The 22,922-nt window shown below is 34.7% G+C and overlaps 1 protein-coding gene across 6 annotated transcripts in view; it reads left to right on the top strand.

Annotated features, from left to right (window-relative positions):
• Window positions 1–22,922, top strand: part of tbc1d22a (TBC1 domain family, member 22a) — a 217,078-nt gene that overhangs the window by 48,940 nt on the left and 145,216 nt on the right. For 2 of the 6 annotated variants that reach the window (XM_088645037.1, XM_088645043.1), the window contains exons 6-8: window positions 10,836–10,964; window positions 15,572–15,634; window positions 16,458–16,523. The exons of 1 other annotated variant lie outside the window; for it this stretch is intronic. In XM_088645037.1, coding sequence (XP_088501163.1) covers window positions 10,836–10,964; window positions 15,572–15,634; window positions 16,458–16,523 — 258 coding nt within the window. The remainder of the gene's footprint in view (window positions 1–10,835; window positions 10,965–15,571; window positions 15,635–16,457; window positions 16,524–22,922) is intronic. 3 more of the 6 variants (XM_088645038.1, XM_088645039.1, XM_088645041.1) reach the window with 3 other exon arrangements.

Below are 22,922 nucleotides of genomic sequence, written 5' to 3'. Positions count from 1 at the left end.
TTAACCCTTTTGGAAGTGCAAAACTCATGCAGTCTCAAAGTTTATAAGTGATTTTTCTGGAAACACAATAAAAACAAATTTGACCTTTTAGCTCATATACCTCTTAAGGTGCTGCATGGTAAATTTAAGACAAAAATAATTATTCTTATGCTTGTGAATTTTTAATGTAGTTAATGGAGAGGCAGTTTCTTTAGAAAGAATTTTACAGTTGATTGCTGTTAAAATGAATTTCACATGTAACGTCTGCAGTTTTTCATTTTACAGTTTATTTTTTCTTTTTAAAGTGTATTTTAAGTTTGCTCAGTTTTGAAGTTTAAGATTAGAACATTAGTTCAGGTCACCTACCTTTTGAAAAAGAGCTTAGTTTTGTACCATGGACATTTCAGAATATCTCAAGCATGTCTGATAAATAGTGCACCATATGTGGCGCTTTTGAAGGTTTCCTGTCTGCATCATTTGAATGATGAATTTCCAGTAATGTTATCTGATAAATTACAGTTTGTGTTAGTACAGCTGTGAAGTTAGATGTAGCAATTAAGAGGCACCTTGTGAGTCGATGCTGGGGAGCCACAACGTAGGAAGACAGGCGGGTCTCCAGTGTCAGCCTTTGCAGAGCCCAGGGGTCTGTATCATAGTGAGATCATGCTCTGATAAATAGAAATGTCAGACCTTAATGAAAGAAGGAGCCAGAGGAGAGCTTTAATTTATTTTAGAGCTGTCAGCTTAAGGAACTGTTCCTGAAGTTAAGACTTGAAAGTTTGATACACCTGTCTGACCTTCATTTGCTTACTGCTCCCTTGTCTATCATTGTTTGGACATTGCGGCTTTACTTTTATATATAAGGTAAGGATGGTTTACATTAAACGTTCTGAGGCACAATTTTAAGGCACTAAAACTCACCCCTATACAAGAAAGATACTTGCCAGCTTACTTAGATAAAGGATGCTGCTGTATCAGTGTTTTTCAGCAGCAAAACAGCTATTGTAATGCTCAATCAATTTCACCAACCTGCTGACTACACAAATCCACACCAGTATCATAGTTTTAAAGTCCCCTAAGTAGAAATCATTTTTGCCTGTCAGTTCCTTATAGAAAATAAAGATTTAATTTACCCTGAAAAATTGATTCTCTAAACTGCTCGCTTTAAGAAACCAAAAAAAAAACTAAGATTGCTGGTTCACCATAGTTCAGCATCTATTAGTGAGATGTAAAGAGACACTATTTTGGATTTAGAGATTTACACTGCTTAGGGGGCTTAGCCTGAGAACCCTGCTTGGTTGGCTTTTACATTTCAATTCTCAAGACCCTAACCTCAGACTCTTAAAATTCTGTATAGATAATGCCATAATCATTATCTTTTCTACTAGAATTTGATGATATACGGTATATGCCATACAGATCAAAATTTGTTGGGAAGCAAAAAATCCTGTTTTCCATTTCCCTCTTTCTGATGGGCTCTTACATCCTTAAAGTAGCTCTCAATCAGCTGTGAGGTAAATTTCATAACTTTTCGTGACGTATATTGATGCCGTCTTCCTCCAAAGCACCCTTTCTTGATATATTACCTAGTCTTTATTAATTGCATTAATTTGCAAATAATCTAACTCTACATTCCAACTTTATAGTTGGAAAAGAAGAGTTGTCGAATCTGCAATTGTGCATAATGTGCACAAAAATGGCAAAACTAATTAAAATGTTTTTTATAATAACACTTCCAAATTATAACAAATGTAAAACTGCAAATAAATGTCTTGGCAGGAACCTGAGATGATACAGGAATAGATTTTTTATTTTTCAACCAGCTGAGAAGGCAAGTGATAACAAAGTCTTTGGTGACATGAAAGAAACATGACCTTTTTCTCACAGTCACAGCTTGTTTCTGTAGAGGCTTTGAAATACAAGCTTGGAGGTTCTTGTTAGACCAAACCTCAGGACTGATAAATGCTCACTAAAAAAGTGCTCACTCTGAAAGTATGGTGCAATGCACATAATTTGATTTTTTAAAAATAATTACTTATTGTTCTTCAGTTGAGATTTATCCTTTAATAAAATTGTGTGAATTGAACTTGATCTGCACCGTAAAAAACATTGTGGTAAGCTCTTTGAAACTTGTGAAGGTGCAGTGCACCTCATCAGATATTGATGTACAATTCTTAAAATATAGTTATTTTGTTTACTTAAGGAGGCTCCTTAATTTATACTCTTTTGAAGATCCTGCTTGTAGCCATGTTTGTGAGAACTCATATTCCCTACTTTCTTGCAGTTCCTCACCAAATATTTAATAGTGTATATATATAGACAGATGCATTTACAGCAATACGAGCAACAAAAGATACAGATGATAATTACAGTTAACAAAATATTGAAACAGCACAGATACATGCCAAATAAGACAATTTAATGCTATAATATATTGCATTATGTGTATATAAAACAATTCACCAGACAGCTATCTCATTTAACAAAATAATATTGTGATTTTTTTTGTTTAAAAATAATTGTGATTTTTCCTCTATATATTAAATTTAGAAAATGGTTCAGTTTTGCACATCTTGTGAAATTCAAGAGAACATATTTCTTGATTTTTTTTTTTAAAGGAAACATATTACCCTTTAACATATATTATTGAAGATTAGGAATCTTGTAATTGCAGTCTAAAAGTATAGTGCATTCATAGGAAATTATTACGATTGTGATTGTTCTTGTATATTAAATTGCCTTCAAACAGATTTAGTTATACTTTTTAACCTGTGCATGGAATTTCAAAAGGAATTGAATTTTGAATCATGAATTATTTACTGTGTACCCTTATATGAATATAATTTTTTTTTGCATTTTTTGTCACATTCAGGAACAAAAGAAATCTTTTCGATATTTTGTTTTACAAGTATTAGCTAGCATCATCTCTGCTTTGTCTGCTTAGTCCAGTAAAACTGCTACAAAGTATGTGGTGAAGGACAACTCTACACAGGCAATTAACCAAAGTTTCCCATTTAGCTAATATTGATGGTGTGTATATTTGACAAATTGCCTCACTGTCTGCAACAGCTGGGAGAAGGAGTTGATAAAAAGCTTTGCCTTGTTTGAGATTTTAAACATTACTTAGACTGAAGCAAAGGACTTTTCTATTGGTTGTTGAACCCAAACCCATCTTTGTGGTCATTAATGACCGTAAATCTTCAATAATTTCAAACATTTCCGAAATCACACATCTGACCCAAATGCAACGCTGAGCCACATCCCTAATATCCATAGATTTGTCTGCAGCTACACTCAGAGCAGAAGCAGCGGCTACTTTAGCCTTTACTGTGCTGTCAAGTTTTCAGATATTTCTGCAATTCGTCGCGTAACTGTGTCATTGCTTAGCTGTAAACTTTTTGATCCTGCATATTATCTCGCTCTTGTTGCTCAAGTCCTCAAAGAGACATTGTGATAAAACAGTTCTTTACTAGTTCACCATCACTGAATGGTTTGCCGGGTTTAGCGAGTAGCCATGAAATTTTGAACATGGCTAGCGTCACCGCCTGGGACACTTTTAAAGGAGCTCGCATTATTTTCTGCTCGGCCATAGCAGTTTTTCTGAGATTATGTATCTTGAGAGACCTGTCACTTGAATCACGTGGGTATTGCTTGTCAAAATTCTTGTGAGTAGTTTCAAAAGGTCTTTTTTTACATTGCGTTTTGCTAGCGTCAATAATTGTATTACAAAGCAAACAGAAAGGCTGCCCATCTCTATGAGTCATGCCCAGTTTGCTCCTCCATTTTGCCAGTACTCTACTACTCTCATCGCTGGCTCCGACACTTTTTGCTGTTTGCACGTTTCTTTGTATTTGTTCCATTGACATTTTCTTCCTCTGACCCATGTCGTTTTTCACCCCTTACAACAAACTTAGCCATTTTTCTTTCTTTTTTTATATGAACTAGCAGGCTACTAGGCTAGGCAACCCTGCTGTGAGCGGGCTGTTCTTTGCACTCAGACGTATGTTGGTGAGGCAATATGAAAGTGTCTTCTAGTAAGGCGCGTTATTGCCTACGTGCAGCACTTTAATGAAATTAAAGGTTAATGAAAATTAATCTGATCGCCAGCGAATATGTTCAGAAACTGTTTTATGTGTCTAGAACACTCTCTTAGCGGGGCTGCGAGGCTTACCTGTTTTTAATTTTTTATAATTTTTTTTATCGAAGGAACTGACTGCAAACAAATGTAATTTATAAAAAAGGGGTCGGACGTTGCCGGCCACACTTTCGTGTGTGGTGGGCCGCAGGTTAAGAACCACTGCAGCACATGCTCGTGGGAGAGCTGGTGTCTATCCCAGCAAGCAACGGCCACAAGGCAGGAAGCACCCAGTCCATTGCAGGGTGCATACAGACACAAACACACACACCAGGGCCAGTTTTCAAGAAGCCAAACAACCTACCAGTATGTTTTTAGATTGTGAGAGGAAACTGCAGCACCCAGAGGAAACCAAGGTGAACACGTACGGGGAATGCGTACGGCTTCCATGAAGTAGCACCCCAAGAATTAAACCCAGGGCCCTAGCGCTGAGAAACAGCAGTGCTTACTGCTGTGCCATTGTGTTCCCAATTAAACAGACCTGACAGGTAAAATGGTTAAAATTTGTCATGAACAATCTGAAATCCAATGATTAAAGGACATGGCAGCTATTGGAAACAGTATAAGCCATTCATCTGCACGACTTACTTTTCATCATGTTGCAAAAGGGGTCTTGTGGAATTCTGTTCCATTCCTTTTACAGATTCTGGACAAGAACAAGCAAGTGCCTGTTCACTGGATTCTGAAATAGTGATGCCTCACATCATCAGAACCCATCCGTAAACATTCAGTGGGGCTCATGTCTGGAAATTAGGGCATCCAGCTTAACTGTCTTATTCTCATCTCCTCAGAAAGCCATCGATTATACTGTACATGCAGAATGATTGCACATGTTGTTCAGAAGAAATGCTAAAATGTCAGAATGAGCCCACATGAAAGGACTTAATCAATGTAATGCAATGGATGCAGGTTGCTCTCAGTTATATAATGAGTTCTGTAGTAACCAGGCATTACCAGGCCATTCCATCCTGGTAAGAACCTCTGCATGTCTACACTATGCTGACCGACTCCTATGGTACCAAGGTGTCCTAAAACCTCACTAAAGAGGACTTGGCTGCATTCCTAGTTCTAAGGTGTTATCCTGTTAAAAAACAAGGCATATTGGTTCCTTTTTGTGTTTTTCTTTCTTTTCATCTCTTTTTACATTCAACACATTAAATTACCTGTGCTAAATCAGCTCTCTCACTAATGTGGCGATTTTGTGCTAATACAATACCAATAGTCACTTTAGTTTATCATGGCCAGTCATGACTGATCGAAAAATCAAAGTCCAGCCAAAAACAGTTAATACAGTAAATATATTTAATAAATCTTCATACTTTTATTTTTTTAAACATGCATATAGTGATAAGTTATTTTGGTGCTCAGTATAACAGATAAAGTCCTTCCAAAAATACGACGTCTTTTTTACATTACAATCCTACAATCTGTCTTCTTTACTCGTCTGTTTCACAATTTTAAAAATATGATCTAAGTTAAATGTATTTTATGAAAAGCCCGATGATATATTGACTGTGCTGAATTTGCAATTAAATTAATTTGTAAGTTTGGAGGTCAATATTATGTTTCATTCTAGTATGTCTGCATTCATTTTCTATAAACCTGTGTATTGATTGCTTTATGTTATATCTGCATAGCAGACATCAGCTGGATTTAGAATGGTTGCCAGCTAGCCTGAAAAATAGGGAACCCAACTAATAACTATTCTTTTCTGTCAATGTTTTATTACAACTTTTGTGGAATTTTACTTTGGTCTGCTATATCATTCATCAAAATATGATCATCTTCTTGTTATGCACATTCATCGACCAATATCTAAAACCTACAAAGTACATTATCAATTAAGCTTAATTACACTGACATATGCTAATAGCACTTATTTCTGGTTTAAAGGGGATGGCATTGCTAACATACATCTTGTTGTAGAAACTGTCTACAAAAAAGAATAAAAAATGGGCACACATGGGTTGTAGGTTTGGTGATTAATGGACTTCTGCGGCAGTAAATTTTCCTGTAATCAATTATTTTATCATGAGACTTTCTTTTTATGGTACAGACATCTGCTAAGGATTTTCAGAGCACAATTAAAAAGTTCTACAAATGTTACAAATTTAAGAACTTGATTCACTTCACGGACCTTAATCAAATCAAATAGTAGATGTAGTAATGCTAAATGAAAATAATAGGAAATGAATATAGCATTATCTGCTTATATTACTTAACATAACACATGTTTTGTGAAAAGATCTAAACAAACATCAAGTGAAATAAAATAAAGAATATTTGTTTATATATTTATAGGATTTTATTTTAGGGAAAGATGTAAAATAAACATGTATATTAGTACAGTGAAGTGTGCATATGTAGGCATTCTAATTATGTATGATGTAGAACAGGAATTTACTTTAAGTATTGATTTCAAGTCCTTTACTGATCCAATCTCAGTTCATTATGACTTGAAAGTTATCCATTTCTTGAAATTCAGCCATGCAACTAATAAAAAATAAAACTGTTTAAAATCTGATATATAATATATTCAAATAATACAAAATACTTGAATCACTTTTTTTTTTTAAACCTGGGGCAATGTACGTATAGAAAGCAGTCAGAGCTAAATTACCTTTGTGTGCTTTGTAGCCAAAGAGAATACTGGCATTAAGTTGTCTGGCTTAATTTTGTTGGCATATGGAAGCAAAATGGCATCTCGAGTAAAGTGTGTTTAATAGTACAAAAAAAGAAACGCAGAGCTACCTTTAATTAAACCACTCTCTTCAGTAATCACTGTGGTAGAGAGCTGTCTTCACAACTGTCAGAATGGTGTTTTAGAGTTAGTCAGCAGAGTTTCTTTGCATTTTAGCAAAAGTGATCTTAAAAGCTGAGGAGGTCATGTATTTTTATAATCTTACAATATGTAGGCTAAGCATTTACTGATTCTCATGGTATTCACTGGTTATATTAGAAACAGTAATAGAAAATTCAGAAAGATTACACGCTGCAAAAATAAATTTAGTTCTTATAAATTAAACGTTTCTCTAAATGCATAGTTCTAATCTTCTAGATACTGGGGAAAACAATTTAAAGACAGAGTAATGAATTGCATCTGTAAAAAATCTTTTTCTTTGAAAAACTTTGAGTATATGAATGAATGTAAACATTGGTTACTGCAAAGAGGTTGATATGGGGTTCTTATGGATATGAAATGAAATCTTGTAGGATTGTTAATTTCACTGGAAAAAAACATGAATCGTTAGCCACTGGGGGAACGACAACAAAACTTTTTGAATAAACCTGCATAACAAACAATCAGTTGTAAATCTCACCTACAAGATGATTTAGATCAGTTCACAGGTGGATACTGTCTGTCTGCCAGTCTTAACTCCCTTGAGGACAAAGAGCTTGTGCCAGCAATTCACCTGTTTGCCTGACTTGGCAGACCCTGCCAGCAGCCTCCTGTGTTTCTTGTCTAATCAGTGAGAAAGTGTAAGCTGGTTGAGTAGGTGTTGAGCCGATTGATATTTCTGGTGGCGATTAAAGTACTGAGTTGATATTGATGTTTTTGTGAGTGCTTGGATGCCTTTTTAGAGCATTGGCTTAACTTGACTTCTTGTGTATTCGTATATGGAAAAGTAAACCTAAAGCACTTGCAGAAAAATGGACATTCTTTAGCACATCTTTGCTATACTATTGGATAATATTAAAGTAATACTATAAGGTAATGAAGGATATTGTGAGTGTTGATTTATGGTGTAATAAAAAAACTAGTTCAGTTGCTACTGAAAACAAATAGTATTTTTTTATCTTTTGTGTAATGCAAAAGGAACTCATCATAACAGAATATATGTAGAAATATGTAATGTGGGGATTTAGTTGTGTAAAAGATAAAGAAGTCAGTATCATAAAAAACAAAATGATATTTTTACAAACCAAATCCTTTATTTATGCAAGTGTTCTCTTCCATGCAAGATGTGAATTTTAAGGGGATTTAAGCAGCGGGGGATCTCTTCAACACAATACCAGAAATACTTATCTCATTACACACATTAAGCACCAGTGCTAATCTCCACCAGAACAATTTTTCTTTTTGTTATTGGGGCAATTATTTTTTTTTTAGTTTCTGCATAATGTAATTCTACTGGAATACAATGCGTGTTTAATATCAGACCAAACCATTCTCTTCCCTATTAAAATGATAATGTGATGAAAAGGTAAATGTTTACCCAGAACACCAAATGTTGCTGTGGTAGGTAACACAGGAGACATTTACAAGAACTGAGTTTTTATTATTGTAATTATTTGTGTAATATTTTGATATCCTATAACCTGTCTACATATGAAAACAATGTACTTTGTTAATTGTTGGTGATTTTGTTAACTGAAGCAATTTGTGGTAAATGAAAACCAAAACCTTTGATAAATACATTTGCACAGGGCTACTGAAGTCCCTTCAGCATTGCTTTAGAATATATTTATAACCCTAGATTTGATACCTTAAGAAATGGAATTATGTGATAGGAATTTTCTAAGCATTGTGTACTTTTTATGAAAAATCTATCTACTTAAATTGATAATACATGACATGTATTGATAACTTGCCTGTTTTCTGACACATGCAGTCCCTGTCCGAGGTTATATAGTACAAATACCTTACATTTTGCCTCTGAGTCTTTTTTCATAACCTTTGACTCCAGTTGCTGAGTGCAGCATATTCACTACTCAATATTGGCATAAAACAAAGTAAATAAGGACATTGTCCATCTTAAAATGTAAAATCTGCAATAATAGAAAAACTTACTATAATAGAGTAGTATATGAGAAACCAATCCTCTAAATCTCTTTGCATTAAAAATGGTATTATTTGAACATATTTGACGCAAACTTAACTGATCAGATCCAAAATTTAAGTGGTTATAAAACGTGCCATAACAAAATTACTTTATATTTTATAAATAACAATGATTACACAAATGTGATGATGTTATTATTGCAGGCCATGTTTCCTGATGTGGAAAAGCCACAGTAGCTACTGTGATGAATCCTGTTTCATCATGTATACTCTAGAGACTTACTACTTGTTTCTAAGTAACTGACGCAATTCTTCATCCTTGCTCATCTCTCTTGCTCTACCTTCTTTGAACCTAAAACCACTAGATGTCCACAGTACTGCAGTTTCCTGCAAGACATATCAATTCACGTAGAGACTGTAATAGAATATTGAGAATTTTTCCATTACTCAAACACTGAACAGTCCAGTTTGTTTAATAACAGCACATTGTAGACCTGTTTTTCTAGATCCTGTTTTTCTATCATAGAAATATACAGTCAGTGTATGTCAAATGCAATGCAGTAGGATGGCTGTCACCTGCACATGATGGTGTAATTGCCTTTGTAATTGCTGGTGAAAGTGTCCCTTTCTCAATAAGAAGGGCATTGGTTTCCAAGTAAATATACTATGGTACATAAGGAGTATTTGGGCAGAGAATGATGATTGAATTATCAAAAAGGATAGTTAAGCTCCGTGAAGTTGTCCCCCCTACAAACAGCACAAACAATGCAAGGTACCTCATTTGTTAGTGCTACGTATGTGCCATTGAAAGTAGCATTTGTGCTGCTTTTGTTTCCGAGATATAGCAACTTGTTTTTTCAGTGTTGTGACATCACTCAGCCTCTCTACAACGTCGTAGGGAAGCCGAACCATTCTCATTCATTTGTGCTATGTTTGTGCCGGTTTGTGCCATTGAAAGTAAATTCCCAGCTGCTTTCGTTCCTGACATATAACACCTTTTTTTGGAAGTGTGATGTCACTCAGCCCCCCTACTTCATAGCAGAACCGGACCAGTCTCATTTGTTAATGCTGCGTTTGAGCTGTTCCGAGCTGCTTTCGTTACTGAGATATAATGCCTTCTTTTTTGGGGGGTGAACTCCAATTGGTCATCTGGGGGAAACATTCAAATGTACCCCTAAATATTAGGGCTATATTAATGAAAGGGTACTTTCTCACGTTGGTAAATGTAACATTTCCGGAACCTTAATATCCGGAAAGTCACAACCTGTGACAATCATGGGGAAAGAATTGCACAAAATATGTCGGTCGTCTTGCTTTTTTGCAACCTGTAAACCAGATGTTTTCCCGTGCTTCGTGCTGGCGAGAAAACCATTCTAGAAACTTCATGGTGGTGACAGTGTGTGTGGAAATTCATTGTGCTTGAGATGTATTTCTAAGAATAAAACCATTCATTTGAAAGCATACTTTCCTAAACCACTATTTATTAAGCATTGTCTGTGTATGATGACGATTGAGGACAACATTTTGGATATGTTCCCAGTGCCCCTTCTAACATACAGTATCTTTCACAGATAACAGCAAAGTCATTCTATTTATCATTCATGAAGTAGTGGGAATTAATTAGGTATGTTTAGGACTGAAAATAGGAGGCACTTCCAGGAAGATGTCTACCTAACTACTCAAATGTGTGTTTGAAGCTTTGTTAGTGGGATCCTTCAAGAAACGGCAGAATGACGTACTGGGTTCACTTACTGTAGCTGCTATCAACCAAACAAGAATAACAAGCTGAATGACTTCTTTGTAACTTTTTGTTTGTAAACTAAGGTTCAAAAGTACATTAGTTGTTTTAAAACAATAACCATTTGTCAGTTACACTTCATTCCAAATGTAAGAAACCTGTGGTTCTATTGCAAAGTGTGATAGTCTTTTTTTCTGCAGGGGTATCTTCCTGCAAATGCAGAAAGAAGAGAGAGCACATTGCAGAGAAAAAGACAAGAATATTTTGGTTTCATTGAGCAGTACTATGACTCTAGAAACGATGAACACCATCAGGATACTTATAGGCAGGTAAGGCATCAATCTAAATGTTATTCTTTCTGTTACTGTCATTGTTAATTTTAAACAGAGGTGGTATTAAGTCCCTTTGTGTTTAATCCTGAATTTGTAGAAGAATGAGTATAGCAGGCAGCTGACAATGAGAGCAAGAGACCAATTGTAGGCAAACTTGAAGTTCAAGTACTTCGGTTTATTTTGGCCATATTCTTTGACTGCTCTGAGATGTTTTTCATATTTTCATTAAAATAGCAACATTTTGTATTAAAAACCTTCAAATAACTGTTTTCTGGCCATTTATAATTGTCGGTCTATTTTAGGTATTTTAAAAATGGAAAAGCTCTATCAAAACGGCTGTGTGAGGTTGTGAGTTCATAGGAACTGTAGATATGCTCTTCAAAGGGACTTGATACCTGTTCTCAAGGTATAATAAATTGTGGAAATGACTTTTTGTTCTCTGCTTTTAAGTTGTATATACAGTACATATACATGCATATATTTAAATATATATGCGCACAATGAACATTTACAACTCTGTCCGTACACTTGAGATTCAAATGCTTTGCTTGTGAGAATATACGTTTTAATACATTCTACACTTCCCATACATTCTGGGCTTTTATGTACACACCACTAAAAAACAAAGTAAATTTACTCTTTAAAGTATTTTCATATTGCAGTACTATCCCACAAAAATTAAGGATATGCTTTGCCTTGCAGAAAAGAAGACAAGTAAAATAAAAATATGTGCATAATCATATATGTCAGATATAAGATCAACGAGCAAGACGTCCAAATGGCCTACGCTCATTTGTTAAACATTGGTCAAACATAGTACAATGTATGACATATGAATACCAATCCTATTCAGTTTTTGATTGGAAAAACTATTGTATTGCTGGTCAATGAAAGTTGGAAATTATTAACTGCAAAACAACATCCTAGAACATCGCAGATATTCTGAGCTGCAAATTAATGGATAAGGAAACAGCAGGATAGGGATTTAAGTGAAGTCTAAATTACTGTTGAAATTAACGTTTTAGGGGAAAAAATAAGATGCAGCATCTGTCAGACACAGTGATATCAAATAGGAACCAGTGCCATAATAAGACATGCTATGTTCAGGCAGAGTTGTGTATGTTTGTGTGTATATAAATGTGCTGTCTGTATGTAGACACAAGACACATTGTCTATATAAAATACTGTATAAGTACTTTATCTGAAACTACTCGTTCATTTTTGGTTCAAATGAAAAAAGATAATGAAATCATCTATGTGGTTTCATTTTTCTTAAGTTTTTTGTCCTGTGCCTCAAAATATTTCTTTATAGTCTTTATTATTATTTAACTGTGGGGGCATACATATAAATATATAGACATTTCCAGGGTTCCCATGAATGTTCCAGTCACATGATAAGTGGTAGTAATGAGCACACATCCAGGCCAGAGTATGACTCAATCTGTGACAATGACACAAACAAGCCTTTCTGAAGAACAGATAAATTTTGTTCAAGGTGAGAAGTTGATCAACCAGACGTTGACAGAAGTGATTGTGAAATTTCTCCTCTATAATTCATCATTGATTTTTTAATTATCTTGAATATAAAAATAACTTTTCATCCACATTTTGGACATCATTATCAAGTTGAAGGAGCACTTATTCTCTGAAGAAAAGTTGAATTGTGATAACTGGTTACAAAACATGCTCACATGTCAATGAAAATGATCAGATGCCATCTTTATCACATGGATTCCAAAGGAAGGGTCATAAGCAAACTACTGTTCCCTACATGGAATTCCCAGGAATCCCAAGTTTTTTAATATATCTGATTGGTGGTAGTGGATGTGCATTGGACCTTCATTTGACCATTTGGCACAGAGTGGGATTCAATTTAGGCCACCAAATGATCAAGGTTTATGGTCTTCAAAGGAACAAACATTGGAGAAAGTATCTTCTAAAAGAAACATCTTTTGGCCTTTGTCAATGATTGTGTGTCCAGAGTGAGTGGTATTTTCTCAAAAGATTGCTCAAAGTTCATTTCAACACTGGAAGGAGAGTCGGAGCATCCCATCTCATCAGAGCCACAGAATCCAGTCTGCACCATGAGGATGTGAACAACTGTAAAAATCTGTAAACAAAACATACAGTTGAGGACATCATTGCTGGAGAGTGCTTCAGGTTATGTTGCCACTGAAAACCTTTAGTCAAAGGTGATCTGTACACACACAATGGATTATATCTGAATGAGGTGAATAACAGTTGCCTTGAAGCAAGGATCTACAGAACAATATATTGAAAAAGACATTTAAACTAGAATGAAAGAAGATTGGAATCCAGAGGAGAGCTGTAAGAGAGAGATAAAATAAAACAACAAAACAAATAAAGGACAAAATAATGTTATAATATTTAGTTAACGCTTCCCAGGATAGGCTCCAGGCCACCATGACCCTAAATTGTATTTGTGCTTAATCAAAAGTGATGTCCTGATATAATAGTGCATAATGTATTAAATGAATACTTATTTAATATATGTAATGTTAAAATTGTGCACTTTCATAGTTAGATATGTTTTGAATATTAATTATGATTGACCACAAAAAAAAAAAACAGTAATGCTGATCTGGATTCAATAGAGTCTGTTTGCTTTTACAGCCTTAGAGAACTAAGTATTTTAGTCTCCATCAGAGAAAGTTACAAGGTACTTACATGCACTGACAAACATAAACATGTGGTTCTTCAGAAATAACAGTAAAACACAAATGGAAACTAAGCTGAAGACCATTTAATACTGGGCAAAAAGGATGCACTTCTTAACACAAAGTATTGTAGCAGCCTGAAACACTCCTCACTGATGATGATGAAGCTGATATCCCGTCATCTTTCAGAAAATGGTGGGATGAGATCCTTGGATTCAAAGCTACAGAAAAACAAAAATAATCTACCCAAATGGCCTTCTCTCATTTGTGCTGTTAGGTTCTTCTGAATTGTTTCTGGGCTGACTCCAGTTTAATTGACCCCTCATTTTATCATTGCTTGCATTTGCGTTTGCTTTGAAAAATTCGACGTCAGGTTCACCGGGTCCGAAGTGGTCCTTTCATAACACTGTTTTCATGCAATTCGAAGAAGTAGTAATGATAGTAGTAATTGTTTTTTTTTTCCCAAAGAAGGTTCATTTAGTGCAGTCACTACATTTTATTTAATTTAATTTTATTTACTTCATTTAGAGCTGGCAATAGTGTGATCTCAGTGAAACAAACGGGCTTTCCAATTTAACTTTTCAGCAATGCATACAGTACATGCAGAGGTGCATTCAACCTGTGTTATAATATCCTGGGATTAAAATAGCAATGTAGATGTACATGCCTTTTTAACTTGAGGCTGACTGGGATTGAAAAGAAAAGTGTGAAAGGCCATCTATAAAGACTTATTACAGACTTCAAAAGTACAGCTCAAATGAATGCCATCTCATTAAATTAACACTAAGCATAGTGTTATTACATATAAAAGATGAGATGTACTAATAATAAACCGTAAAAATACACAAGTTTGAAAAAAAACTTTCAGTTATGCTGTATCCAAAGCAAAGCATATATACATTATAATGTTTTCAGATAAATCACTGGTTATTGAAAATAAGCTAATTAATGACAGACGTCAGATATTTAAAGTCTTTAAAAGTTGGAACTGAACCCCGTAAAACCATAAAGGTAGACTTTCCCTACTATATGCGTAATACTGATATAAAAAAGCTCTTTATGTTTTACTTATGTAATATATTTTTGTTTGATTGCATTATATAGCTCTTGTTAAAGAAGTGTCTAACCCTTTTTTCTTGAGTAGAGCTTTGTTTGAGGTGAAGTGTTAATTTCTGCATTTATCTGAACATTACACAAGCATTTTATACTTGCTCCTTATCTGTGCCACTTTCCGCCAGTATAGTGTGTGATTTATGAATATGCATTGACATGTTCCAGTCTGAATTAAATGAGAAATATTTGTTAGGACTGTATTGGAAATAACTATCATGCTTGACAGTGAGAAAATATCTTTAGGTTCATAAGCAAGAATTAAGACCAAATTGTTTTATTGGCAATAGGACATATTTTTCTTTTCTCATTTTAAACAGTTCTGTATGTCTCCTGTTTTCCCTTTGCTCTGTTCTGCCCCCAGTCTCATTTTAACTTGGATTTGCTTGATCTCCTTGACTGTTAATGTCAGATGTTTAGTGTTTTGCTCTGACTTTCCTAACTTTTATTCCAGGGCTTTTAAGTCCTTCTTTCTCACGTTCCTGAATGATTTCCTTCCAAGTTACTGCAAGGTCTAGCAGAAGATCATGAAACATGCTCAAGAGCACAAGCATATTCTTACAGTATGTCTTTAAATGAAAGCAGGTTGAATGCAAAAGCTGCTGTACGCTGGATCGAGAGTGTAATTAAACTACATTATAAAATTTTATAGGGTTTAAAATATAGCATTCACAATTTACTGATATTACATTTTATTACATTTGCCTGTGGGTGTGTAACTTTCTTCTGTACATGTAGAATTTATGTCTTATACCATGAAAACATCAAAATGCAGTTCTCAAGTATGTTTTTTTTGCTGTTTTTCTGAACCATCAGATTCACATAGATATTCCTCGTATGAGCCCTGAGAGTTTAATACTTCAGCCTAAAGTAACAGAGGTAAGAAATAAGGGATTGAAAACATGTTGATTCTTTCCACTATTTCATCCATCAATCCCATTATACCAATCTGAAGACAATGTCCATATGCGCTGTGTGTTTGCTGAATTGGGTGAAGGTCTCTTCAGGTTTTACCAACTGTCTGTACCTGTTCTCACCTTCTGTGCCATTCATACAAACCTTTGCACTTTGTAATTTGCTCAATATAGTTGTCTTACTAAGGCAAGACTTTGCCTATTAATGACAGAGTTGCTCAATACAATTCTAAATTAAAAGTTTCCAATAACGCAATAGTTATTGAACTTATTGAAGATGATCTTCCTCACTTCAAAAAACAGTATCCCCCAGAATGCAATCTACTCTTAGAACTATATATCAATGGCTGAAATAATCTCAAATTGTACAAAAAATGGATGGAGGGTTGGGTTTGTGTAAAAAAGCTTATAAACTTAAAAGCTTATCAGGTCATAAACTGACTAATTTAATTGGAACTGGTTTGTGTTCTTCTGTCCTGATTCTTATGACCTTCTTTCTCAAGACCACAATAGATGTATTATCTTGTAAATGACAAGAACAATATAATCAGGTTGGATTATGTTGGTCAAACCTTGGTACACCTTAGCACAATTCAGTACAAACAGGAAGTGTGCTGTTTGAATGGTTTTCAGCAGTTTCCCTTCTCTCTTGAGAGGAAGAAAGAGAAGATGGCACTGCTGTATGTGGCCCTTGGCTTGAAGCCTTGTGAAACTAACGATTTCCTTTAATGGCTGTGCCAACCCATAATAATTTGGCTTGTGCTTCTGTTTTCTTTCTTTATCCGCAGATTCACATTGACATTCCAAGAACTAATCCTCTTATTCCTCTCTTTCAACAAGCTTCTGTGCAAGAGGTGAGAGAATGAACAAATTGATTGGCCAGTAGTGCTTTATTCAATTTTTTTGTTGCTTTGCAGGAAAAGGGGGGATATAATGAATGTTGAATAGGAATAGAAATAGAATTTCCAATGAAGGAATAAAATGCATGTGCAGAAATACAGTATATAATTAAAGATCTGTGAAATTGTTTAATTGTTGAAGAAGTGTTTACACATTAATTGGGACTGTAAAAATATATGCACTTCTTGTACTGTTTTTGGAAACTGCTGAAAGTGATAATCGCTGACTTGTCTGCCTCATTTTAAAAACATTTTAAGAAGGTAGACTGCTTAGTTTTTTAGTTTTGCACCAAGATTTTGCAGTTTCAGTAAAAGTGTTACAATCTCTAGTGAAACAAAATATTGTTTTCCATCTTTATGCACTGCTGGTCTGTCAGTCACCTGCTGCACATGGTAATTTAAAAAGGCTGAAAATGAATACAAATTAACTAAATCTAATGAAGTGAAGAAACTGTGAATATATCCTGTTTCCTAACAAACTAAACACTTGAACATGTAAATTGCAAACCTTAGGAAATTAGTGCTTGTTACAACTTTGTTCTAAATTATTACATTACGAATTGAGGTGAGACCACAGGGAGTGTAGTTGTTTGCACTCTAGTTGTAGTTGTTGCACAAAAAGGCTTTTTGTCCTTTCTTCCATTCTCATTTATTATATATATTAATCTAAAGTTTTTGCAGAAATGATGCGCTTATGATAGAAATGGTGAACATTGTCAAGGAGTGGCTTTTTGTAGTAAATATAAAGTATTATTTGTTAAGTTGCTTCCATTAGAATCATCATTGCAGCTTTTATATTTTATAACTACCTACAATAGGCTTGGGCATTTGGTGACAGTCTTTTTCTTTTTTATAATAATGGACTGTACCTTTCTGAAATGCGATGCGGTAATATACTTGTTTTGTGACAAAATCTGTTGAGTGTTTATGCATTGGTAGCTTTTGACTAGCTGTACAAAAATTATGATTTGTATGTCTGCATTCTTTGGTTATTTCTAGATTTGTTAAAGTTTGTTTTTATAGATTAATTATAATTTGGTTAATTAATCAAAGTGACTTGGTGAACCACATGTATACAATAAAATGTATAATGTTTTGAGTTAAGGGAGCAGGAGAATGGTATCTTTAACCGACAGGGCACACATAACCTTCATTGCTTTAATGTGAGATATCTCAACATGTTGAAATAATGAGAAGAGTGCACTTTATGCCCAGTCTGTTTTACCTAACGATTACACATTATTTTATGTGGACTGCTGAGACAATTTTGCAATGTACAATCACATCATCAGTTTGTATCACCTGACTTCCTTTTATTCCATTTTACATTAGAATACATACTGTAGTACTGTCTGAGGTTTTTGCCTCTGGTGAAATGTATCATGTTGACTCCTCTAGTGAAAAAAGCTTCTGAAGAGGCCACTCATAGCTAATTGCAATGAGGTATACAGGGGAATCAGCCCCAATGAGTAGTGATGATGCATGTGTCCATTATTTGCTGCTTTCAGATTTATCACTTGGGCTAAAATATTTTCAGATATTTTTTAGTTCATCTTATCAAGCCAGATAACTTTTAACTTGAATAAAAAAAAAGTGATTTATTAAACATTTGTATAATCGAGCATTGGACAATTAGGAAAATAGAGTAATATTAATTAATTGTTGTAAATATTGCATTTTTATAACACTTATCCCAAAGCATTGTAAAGTGCCTTACATATAGGTAGGCTACCCACTTCTCCACTGAAGGGCTGGGTGTCTCATGGCTACAATTATGTGCCAGCAACAAAATTTAAGGATGTTTGATTAGACACACCTAAAGTGGAATTAGCTTGGAAACTGGGATCAACACTCCAGGTCTTCCAAACGTTACCATGATGTATTTAATGATCAAATAGTCTAGACAACAGTTTCATGTTTTTTTTTCAAAATCTCATACAGATTTGAGGTTCCAGTCATTATGGCAAGACGCAAAGGAACAAGTAATAGGTTTATTCCATGCTGAAAAAAAGAAGAAAGAGAACACAACGTTTCGGCCGTGTGAACCTGCTGCAAGAGCTTGAATTTCTTTAGCTGTTTCTCATCCCAGTACTGACCAGGCCCAGCATCACATGGCTTGAGAGTGTTAGGCACTGACCTGCTTAAGGTCTCGATAGTGAAAAACAAGCTTTAATGTAAGTCAATAACTGAATAGAACCTTCCGGTCCAGTGAAGATTTTTTCAGAAAAGAAGTTCAGTGGCAGTGTTCAAGGCAAAAAGGAACCTGACCTGCCTTGCTGGAAAGGTTTGTAATCTAAGCAGTGTTACGTACAATATACTGTAGATTCCAATCCATTGTACAGTTAAATTGGAGGGCTATGTTTGTGATTTCTGGAATAGATCAAGCACATTTTGTGGTGTCATTGTCAGAAGAGAAAAACTAGTCATGATGATGCAAGAAGATTGTACATGTTCTTACTGGCATTACAAGTAGTGGATCTTATACTATTATGGGGTGAAAGATAAACATCTGATGGTGATGTTCTTATACAGACTACCATTTGAGACGTAATGGGCTGAGGTGCTTCCTTCACATGTCTTACTGTACAGTAAGTTCCTATGCACTGAACTTTTATAGAATATAGTAATGCAAAGCTGCAGTCTAAAGTGATGTAAACTGTTGACTAAGCTAAAGATGAAGCTTCATTTAACAACATTGAGGAAATACACAGAAATAGGTAGAATTTGGTTTGCTTGTTGAATTTGATTATTGTTAAACTGTTTGTTGATTGTTAGCCTAGTTTTTTATATGCAGTTACTTTGTTTTATTGTCTCTTGTCCATATTCTGACAGAATTCTTGTTGAGTGGCAGCACAGCTTTAATATAGGGTTATGTAAATGTTCTTTTCTCACAAAAATATTTCAACTTACTCAGCAGACTGTGACTACTGAGTAATGCATGTCCACTTGGTTGTTGCACTAAAAAAATATTTGAATTTCAATACCACATGAGACCAGATGTAATGAAACATCATGCCCTCTAGCAAATTAAACCTTAGATATGGAATTCATTCTTGCTTTTATACCATAAATAAAATAAAATATTTATTCAATTTAATGGTCTGTGAAGTCAGTGAACTCTTCTTTGCCAATTCTTTTTCATGTTTTAGCAAATTCAGATTAATGCACACCAGCATTTCATGTTTTTTTCTGTACAGTAAGCACATCAGTGCTTGTTTTGGAAATATAGGTAGTAGACCAATAAATGGACACACCAATTTAAAGTTAGACCACCACATGCTGCCATTGTAGCCTTTGCATATCATGGTAGAGTCTATACGTATCTGGATTACTGCAGGTGGGCTTCAGAACCATTCTTCCATGACTATGACATTTAACTCTGGTTGATGGAGGTAGAAAATGCTGTCTCAAGAGTCATTCCAGAATATCCCATAAATGCTTGATTGGGTTCAGATCTGGTTACTGAGAAGGTCATGATATATGGATAATGTCTGTGTTATGGTTATCAAACCTTGACCAATCACGGGGCATTGTCATTCTGTAAGACACCCTTCCTAGCAGGAAAACAATGCTGCAATACAGGGTGAAGTTGATCACTCAGTACCATAAAGTAACAAATAGCATTGACTTTGCCTTTTGAGGGTATTAGTACACCTTATAACATTATGGAACTACCAGTGTCCTACCACTCAGGGTGGTAGACTACTTAAGATTGGTGCCACACGTGCTCTTGTCCATTTTCAGGGAACACATTTCACATTTCTCTACTGCTTTGTAGTCCATTGCCTGTGCTATTTGTACCACAAGACTTGCAAATGTTCATTGCCCATTGTGATTAGAACTGAATCCTGATTATGGTATCACATTCTGTGAATTTCTTGGGGGGCGTTTTTTTTTATTAAACCTGCTGCTTGTTCCCCAGGTTAATATTTTCAGTCAATGATTCTGTTTAGCCTTGCTCTTCAAACTGATTGATGGACATCATGATTTTGGATTTGGATAGGAGGTTCCGATTACTGTTACCTTTTATTGCTGATGTCTTTCTTTTAGAGTTCCATGCTGACATCACCTTAGATACCGTTGCTTGCAAAACATTGGAAAGATAAGCTGTCTAGGTCACTGAAAGACCTACCAAATCTGTCCCAGCAATCATAACTTTCAAAGTAACTGAAGTCTCCTCTTACAGCCATTCTAACTGTATTATTGGCAACCAAACCTGTCCAGCATTTTATGCATGACTCTTAGGATGATAGGAATTTATTTATTTGCTTAATCAAAACATGAGCTACAAGGAAATCCTTACCTTTAACGTTCTTGGTCTCCCTAAATTTGCCCTAGTATGGAAGGCATTTCCATTTATTGTGCACAATCTTTTTTAATCACTAAGTAGAATGTATTACAGACAGAATTGGAACTTCATATTATGGAAGCTTTGTTCATCCATAAATTTAATTTGGGAATAGATGACATGGAGGGCTAAATCATGAGCTTATGATACTGAATTGAATTTTGGTTTAAGTGATTTCAGTAGTTTTGGCCTAATGTCTTCAAGACATATTGTCACCAGATTTCTTCCACTTGTATCAATGTGAAAAAATAACCATAAAATGATTTTCTTTGTACTCTGTTTGTGGTTTGCTATTTTTAAGCAAAAAAGTAATTATTATAAATTGCAAAGGAAGAATAGGTTTATTCCATGCTGAAAAAAAGAAGAAAGAGAACACAACGTTTCAGCCGTGGAGCCTTCTTCAGGTATTATTAATAATATAATAATTTATTATTATAAATTACTTAGTTATTATTACTGCACAACTGTGCTGTGCTAATAAAACAGAAAAAAATATTATTTTGCACTGCTCCTTTTGTATGGCTTCTGTGCAATTTTTAATCTTAGTACCTTTGGCAAAATAAGTGAAACATCTGTCCAGGTTTGTAGGAGATACCAAAGTGGCTCCAGAGAGCCTAATTTGCTCCTAATCAAAGATATGCAACAATTATAAAAAATCTATGTGCACAGGTACTTTAAATCACTTTGTGACAACAAGTTGTTCCAATCAGTAATGATTTTTAGCAGTTTGCAGTGTTAACATAAAACCATAATCATTTCCTAGCAAAAAAAAATCATATTCATATTATAGGAATTTATATATACTATTATTATCTTTTATCCTTTACCTGCATGCCTCTGGGATATATAGTTTTTTAACTGTTTTATGAAGGGCATGTTTCAGTGACTCATCTCAGCCTCATGGTTGCATTGCCTTGGATGTTTTTATTCTGAGGGGAGGAGAAAACATTACCAGGGTCTCCTCTCTGAATATAATTAATGCAGCTTGATGATAAAAAGAATGTTTAAAGTGATGTGAATATAATACATGTTGGCTTTGCTTTTTAAAACTTTATTCCATTTACAAATGATGCAGCTTGTGGTACTTTGTAAAATTTGAGAAATGTGTTTCTATATAAATGACAGGTATAAAACTAGAATCCCACTGCGTGTGATATATTGTCTTGTATGTCAAGCACTGACTGCTTAAAAAATGAAAATACATTTCTCTGCTTTATTTAAGTTGAACTTCAAGCCTCTTTTAATTTGAGAAAGTTGACAGCAAGGTGAAACATTTAAAACCTTGCAGACATTGCCTTTAATGAAGATGGAAGTGTTTGCCTTAGAATAAAGACAAGAAAAAAAGTTGGAGTAAAAGAAAGTCCTTGATCTACAGATGCAGAAAGACAGTCAAAAATGTACATGAAAAATTGACAGTGTCGCACATGATTTATTTTATCCTGAGTTGTTCTTTCCTTGATCTAGTAAATCAAGTTACTTTGCCTTGACCTAAATTAATAAATGCTACATTCGACCTGGTACACGTCTTCTTATTACAGTTAAGTAGCCATAAAATTAAAATTTTACATTTTTCATTATAGAGTTTAAATCACCATATTATTCAGTGACCTCCTGTATGACCATATAACTTACATGTTTTCATAATCATTTAAGATTTTAAGTCAATCAAGAGTTCTGGTGGTATGTCTGAGTGTTGAGGCCCCCAGTGTGCTGGGGGGGCTTAGTGGGGAGGGGGGTTCTTTTTATTCTTGCTGTTTGTAAATAGGTGTTTTTAAGTCTAACCGAAGCATGGCCTTTCATGAAAGTGAGTTTGTACATGTATTGTAAAGAAATTATATCCTATTACTGAAATACTTGTGTTCTTTTGAAGGGGGGGGGGTTCTATGGAGATATCAGGTGAATTAAGTTCAAAATAATGCAAATAACCTTCTGGAAGATGAGACAATAAGAAACTGGTTTTACTTTCTTAAGACAAGTTGACACATGGAATGATAGGAGAGATAAAA

The sequence above is a fragment of the Lepisosteus platostomus genome, chromosome 9, assembly GCF_059453375.1.
Source record: "Lepisosteus platostomus isolate fLepPlt1 chromosome 9, fLepPlt1.hap1, whole genome shotgun sequence".
NCBI lineage: Eukaryota > Metazoa > Chordata > Actinopteri > Semionotiformes > Lepisosteidae > Lepisosteus > Lepisosteus platostomus.
Note: the sequence above shows the minus strand (reverse complement) of the source record. Positions and strands in the feature narration are given on the sequence as shown.